The sequence below is a fragment of the Haplochromis burtoni genome, unplaced genomic scaffold, assembly GCF_018398535.1.
Source record: "Haplochromis burtoni strain Fernald_Lab_line unplaced genomic scaffold, NCSU_Asbu1 Contig_22, whole genome shotgun sequence".
NCBI lineage: Eukaryota > Metazoa > Chordata > Actinopteri > Cichliformes > Cichlidae > Haplochromis > Haplochromis burtoni.
Genome location: NW_024582383.1, coordinates 86,926 through 93,437, shown reverse-complemented (window position 1 = coordinate 93,437; position 6,512 = coordinate 86,926). Strand labels below are relative to the sequence as shown.

Sequence of the window (6,512 nt, the reverse complement as noted above, 5' to 3'; positions counted from 1 at the left end):
AAACGGAAAATCTCCGTTTTCAAAAATACCCGTAACTGTTATGTTTGGGTGTCTCAGGAATCGACAGCACCTTGCTACCACATGTTGCTAAAATAAGCTTTTGAGAGTGAAATTCAACTTTTTGTTAGCTGCATGTTAGATCCATACTGTAGAGCCCCTGATTTCCCCTCAAGTGGGCATCATCATCACAATATGATATAAGAGGTACAGAAAGTTAAAGGGGAAAAGCCCTCAAGCTTTATGGACAGTCGTCTCCACAGTGCTTTTGTTTTCGTCCTGACCATTCAAACAAGCCACACTCGCACAGGGCTCCAATCTATACACTTACACGCTCTCTCCATCTCAAGTCCACACCTACGGCCAATTTTAGAATTACCAATTAACTCTGGGCTGCAGGAGGAAACCAGAGCAGCCACACATGCAGACTCTCCACAGGAAGGACCCAGGCAGCTTTAAACCCACTGCTGAACTGCTGTGTGTTCACTCAAATGAGCTTTGTACAAATAAACAAGCTAAATAGATTCCTAAAGCTTTGGTCAATCAGTAACACTACGAGCTCACTAATGAGCTCATCGGTGCGCACATCCCGACGTCCCACTGGTAAAAGTCAAGTGACAAAGTGGGATAAACCTCAGAATGAAGATCACAAATGACTCCCTGAGAAGATGAACCAACCTTGCACTTGCTGCTGTTTCAGACTTCGAGGTGTATCGATCAGCCAAGCCAGAAAATTCCCTCCACATGCATCCAGCTGGGCACTTGCATCCAGATACGTTTGCAATACTTTCTTCAGTGTCCAATCTTGTTCCTCTCACACAAATTTGGATCCAAATCACAATCACCTCCAAAGGTTTTTATCTAAATCTGCCCGTAACTTTTTGCTAGTGCCTTCTTGCTGTGAAGCAAGAATCATTTCATCACTGTTCAGTAACATCACCTACAGACAGGCTTCCCAAAGACATTTTATGCAACATAAAGCTAAATGCCCGGAGAGAAGACATGCAGCTTGTGGGGATAGGTTAATTGATTAATCCAAATTGCCACTAGGTGTGAATGTGCAAGTGAATGTGAGTGTGAATGGTTGTCTGTCCCTATGTGTTAGCCCTGCGACAGACTGGCAACCTGTCCAGGGTGTACCCCGCCTCTCGCCCTATGACAGCTGGGATAGGCTCCAGCGCCCCCCGCAACCCTGAAAAGGATAAGCGGAAGCGAATGGATGGATGGATGGATGGATGGATGAAGCTAAATGCAACAGCACGGATATTACATTTAGAGCCCCCAGGTCATGAACACAAATGAACATGAGATATCTACAGCTTCATGTATAGTTCTAGCAGCAGCTGCACACAATGAAGCTTCAACTGAAGTTCCTGCTAATTAGCCCTCACCTTACCAGCTTTACTGGTGATAAAAAGCAATCCCCCAACCTAGTGACGGCTGCAACCTTTAAGAACAAAACAACAGGAAAACAGGCATCGAGTTGTAGAAACAGTTTCAGTGTCGTCCGTGTGTTTTCTGTGAAAGTACTGTGACTGTGGACAGCGCCACACTAGACTGAGGTGTGTCGATGATTATTTCAGACTAGCCGCTTGAAGTTTACCATCCTAGCAGTGACTCACTAGCAGTAAGTGTGGGGTGGCTGTAGCTCAGGTGGCAGAGCGGATCAGCCACTAAGAAGGTCGGTGGTTCGATCCCAGGCTGCTGCATGCCAAATATCCTTGGGCAAGATACTAACCCCATATTGCTCTCCGATGCGTCCATCAGAGTGTGAATGTGTATGAATGTTAGATACTTAAGCGTGTGATTGGGTGAACAGGTGAATGAATTAGCTGTATAAAGCACTTTGAGTGCTCGGACAGAGTAAAAGAGCGCTATATAAGAACCATTTACACCCCGCAGTATTATTCCCCGTCGCCAGCTTTCACAGCTTACTGAGCTCAGCAGCCTGGTACTGCTACATGCTGCCCTCTGGTGACGTTTTTGTGCAGTGCATTATTCTTCCCAGTTCTACAAACAGACTCGACAAAGTTTCTCTGGTCATTCTCACCTCATCAGCTCCTCCACCTTATCATCGATATCCAGATCTTCCTCTGTAGATTCAAACCCGAACGCTCGCGTCGCTGCAGCGCTGTTCACCGGATATCGTGGCGGAGACAGTTTTCCGTTGGGGGTGGCAGCTAGACTGTCGCGGCCATTCTGTGTCAGGGCCACCAGCGAGACCGGGGACGGCAGGATGGCAGAGGGCGGCGGCGGCCCTGGAGGCGGGGACGTGTCGTAGCTGTTGCTGGGAGACAGCGAGAGCCCCCCGGCGCTGTTGAACTGCGTCTGCGTGGCTGTGGAGATTTTGGAGGTCGTTGAAGAGGCAGCAGCGGCGTGATCGGCGGCTCCACCCTCACCGCCACTGTTGATGCCGCCGCCATTGCATGACACTGAAGAGGTGGTGGTTGCCGAGGCAGTGTTGTTATTGTTGAATGACGTGGTAGTAGTAGTATTAGAGGCAGAGTTGTTGGTGCAGCTGTTGGCCCCGCCTACACCGTAGGAGGACGAGGAGGAGGAGGAGGAAGAGGTGCGGCGGCCAAACTTGTCGCCATGCTCCCGGTCCAGCCGGTCCAGAGTGTCGAGCGCATGCAGGATCTCCTGCTTGGTCATGCCGGTGCGACGCAGCCGCTGCAGCAGATCTATCTGCTCAATAGTGAAGCGCGGCTCCTCGCTGAACTCAGACATCCTGCTGCTGCTGCTGAGATGAGACACAATACAGACAAGCTGAGAAACACAAGAGGAACACAAGGCGAGGAAAGGAAACAGGAAATGCAGACGGGGCAAGTTGAGGAAAGTAGGAAGGAATCCTTAGAAAAGTAAGTGGAGAAGGAAAGGAAGAAGGAAAGGAAAGGAGGAGCAAGTCAGGCAGTGGAGGGGATGGTGGATGACAGAGGAAAAGAGAGGATTAAGTAGCAAAGAGTGAAAAGGAATGCAGTCGCAGATGGGGAAGGAGGATAAAGGTAGCGGAGGAGAGTTAGAGGGATAAAGTAGGCATAAAACGGGTGGGAAGGGAGGGGAATAAAAAACTGCAGGAAGAAAAGATAAAGAGGCAGCGGAGAAGAAAAGGAAGACAAGAGCGAGAGACAGAAATGTGAAAGAAAAAAAGGCGAGGGGAGGGGCAGGGCATAAAAATCAGCTATTTTTGGGAAGCAGCAGGCAACACGCACAGAGTGCCAGAGTCACCTTGACAGCTGATGCTATCTTAACATTCTGTCTGTCGTTCTTTAAGAGCCACAATACATCCTCGGCTCTGCGCACCACCCACGCTGTATGTTTTTCACGAGCAATTTGCTGTGCTCAAAATCAATGCAACTGGAATCAGACTGCGGCAGATTTTCCATCTTCTGTGCCAGCCCGACCTGTGCCGATATGATAAACGGTTTAAAAGGGGTCACTGGCATTTTTCTACATCTGTCTTTCTCCAAACTGTGCGGAGGACAGAGCAGAGGGGGGAGGAAACATAAATGACTTCTGAGTGCATTTGAAGTTATCATAAATAATGGGGGGACACTGGCACATAAACCATTACCAGGCCTTCAGACATGTGCAGTAAAGGGTCATTTTGGGTCTGAGCACATTATTTCTGCAGCGCTGACAGGTGAACATTAACTAATCCTTGGTGTTTAGAAGGTGAGCTGCTAATGCTGTAAATCATTACCAAGCAGAGTCAAAATCTGTCACACCCCAGAAAGACGGGCTGCACACAACAGAAGACCGCTGGATTTGGATTAGTGAGCTTAAACATGCAAGTGAAAGAAAAATGTGTGCTGCAAACAAACAAGAACATTTGAATTCATGCCCACTGTGATCAAGTGGGTAAGTTACCCATTCACCCAGAAGGCAAAGTTCACCCTGCACGTAACTAAAGCAGCTAAAGATGGAGCTGTCTGCATTCCTATCGGGCTTGGATGTCCCCTGATAACAGCGCAGCTAAGTTCACGAACTCGGAGAGTGTTTGTCATGCCAACAGCAAAACTATAACAAAATAAAAACACAGCCACGGTGTCGTTAAACACAAACTCTAGATTGTTTGACAGCGCAGCTTTCTAAACGCTTCCAGTCTTAAAGCGCTTCGCCCCGCAGTTGGCGGCATCTCTTCCCCCTCCATGTGTTTTTGTTTTGCTGGCCCGCAGTGAGAGCACAGATCCGTCGCGCCTTTCAGCGCTGCAGGCGAAGCGCTGCTGATGCCAGCTTTCACGCCCTTTGCCCGAAAGCTAACGTTAGCGAGCGCTCCGTACGGCACACGGACAAACCGCCCTGACTAAACGTCAAAATTACCCAGCACGGCGAGCTCTCCGTAACACTCGAGGATTGCTCTCGTTTTCTTCACTGCCCCCCGAGGCTGAATCCACACTGACAACAGCCCCCTGGCATCGCGGAGGGCGATTAGCCACCTGAGGTGGGCTACGCGGGTCGCCGTGGGCTCGTGCGATGATTAGCATACAACGCTAGCCGTGCCAACGCCGATACTAGCTGACGTTAGCCGCCGTCGCTGGCTAGCGAGCGTTTGATATTAATAACATCACTTTCTGTGTCGAGAGAGCCGAGTAACAGGACTTACCTCGGGTTCAAATCGTCCACTTAACCATTTAACTTTGTAACGGAAGCAAAGAGGCGCGGTGTCGTTTACTGCAGCCGAGCAATGAAGCAGCTGGGAACAGTGCCCTGACCGACCCTTTTCCAAGGATTTCTAATCAGAGGCGAATTATTTGCCTCTCTGCTTTGTCTGTCTGACAACAGCCATATTGACAACTAACACCTCCGAGCAGCTCTGAGGGAACTGTAGTTTCACTCCCGCAAAGGCCTCCAACACGCGGCGGCGTTCCCTACGCTAAGGACTACAAATCCCTGAAACGAGGGAGAGGGGGAGCTGATGGCTCGCTGATCTACAGTTGTCACAAAAAACAGTGATGCAGTTTTTAATGTGGCCACAGCGGCTGCTCTCCCTAACCCCGCAGCAGCTGCACCAGGCGACCCGTGCCACCTCACCGGCCAACCCGGCAGCCACCAGCCGGCTGCACATCTAACCGCATTACCGCTGCGACACGTTTCTGTACACCTCACACGAATTCAGTTGCAGTGTGACCATACAGGGGCCCCTACTTGTTACTCTATTAAAGAAAAGGTAAAGGCCACTTAGTCTTTAAATGAAGTGGAAACCCCCCCTAATTAAGTTGGTGCCAGTAATCAGACCCAAGGAGACGGATTAGAAGAGCAGCCAATTAAACAGCTTTGGTTGGAGCACAGGCTCAATAATCAAGATTATATGAAATGTGGAATACAGAATAGAAAAGAACAGGAACAACGCAGAGCGGAGCAAAACAGGAATCTGCTTCAAGGATGTCAAACTGATTTTACATTGTAGGACACATAACAGCCAGCGTCGATCTGAAGTGAGGTGGACCAGTGAGACTCTTTCTGTGAGTGCGAAGTTGGCCAACCACGCATGTAAACTCTGGGATGTTTGAATATAAGAAAAAGATTAAAGCGTACACCTCAGTTTGTTTTTTAGATGATAAAGAAATGCTGCTTTGGACTTAAACTGTAAGAAATGCAGATGGGTACACTGTGGTCATAGAGGGATGGTCCGCAGCAATACCAGGTGGCAGTTGATGCTCAACTGGTACTGAGGGGTCCAAAGTGAAAACATCCCCACACCATCCTGAGCCGTTGATACAAAGCTGAATGCTTCCATCCTTTCATTTTGTGTACATCATTTTCTGAAAATACCATCTGAAGGTCGCAGTAGAGTTTCATCAATTGGACAATCTTGTGTTGTCTGATATCGGAGAAGCGGTGTGGACCTCAGTTTCCTGTTCCTGACAGGAGTGGCACTCGGTGGGGTCTTCTGCTGCTGTAGCCCATCAGCTCCAAGGTTCAACATGTGTTGCATGTTCAGAGATGCTCTTCTGCATGTCTTTGCTGTAACAACTGATTATTTCAGTTACTGTTGCTTTTCTACTGGCTCAAGGCAGGCTGTCCATTCGTCTCTGACCTTGGACATCAACAAAACATTCTCACCCAGAGAGCTGCAGTCATTCTCTGTAAACCCCACAGCCCATCTAGGATCATCTACTACACCGTGTTTAAAGTCCCTTAAAGTCACCTTTGTTCCTAATTCTGATACTTGGTCTGAACTTCAGCAGGTCGTCTTGATCATGTCTACAGCCCCTAAATGCTTTGAGCTGATGCAATCTGATTGGCTGATTCAATATTTGCATGAATGAGGAGTTGAAAAGATGTGCCTAATAAAGTGGCTGGTGAGTGTAATCTCAAAACTGCATTAAGTATATAGTTTAGAGGTGCTTTTGAATAATTTTCCTCAACAGAATTGATCCAAAATTGATAAATTACAGAATTTATTCAAACCGAATGCTAACGAGCTGTTCATGGTTAAAGATTAGCCATAAAGGGACATTTAAAGCTGCTTAATTCTGGAGGGGGATTGGATCCAGGTGTTTAACCTGACATGT

General features: G+C 48.2%; 1 protein-coding gene across 7 annotated transcripts in view; it reads right to left on the bottom strand.

Moving 5' to 3' along the window:
- hmbox1b (homeobox containing 1 b) overlaps nucleotides 1–5,429 on the bottom strand; it is a 45,895-nt gene extending 40,466 nt beyond the window's left edge. For 4 of the 7 annotated variants that reach the window (XM_005917161.2, XM_005917164.2, XM_005917162.2 and 1 more), the window contains exons 1-2: nucleotides 4,318–4,587; nucleotides 2,048–2,737 (exon numbers count right to left, since the gene is read on the bottom strand). In XM_005917161.2, coding sequence (XP_005917223.1) covers nucleotides 2,048–2,737; nucleotides 4,318–4,481 — 854 coding nt within the window. In that variant the 5' untranslated portion in view covers nucleotides 4,482–4,587. The other 3 variants (XM_005917167.3, XM_005917166.3, XM_005917163.2) reach the window with 3 other exon arrangements.
- Between the last annotated feature and the right edge of the window lie 1,083 nt (nucleotides 5,430–6,512).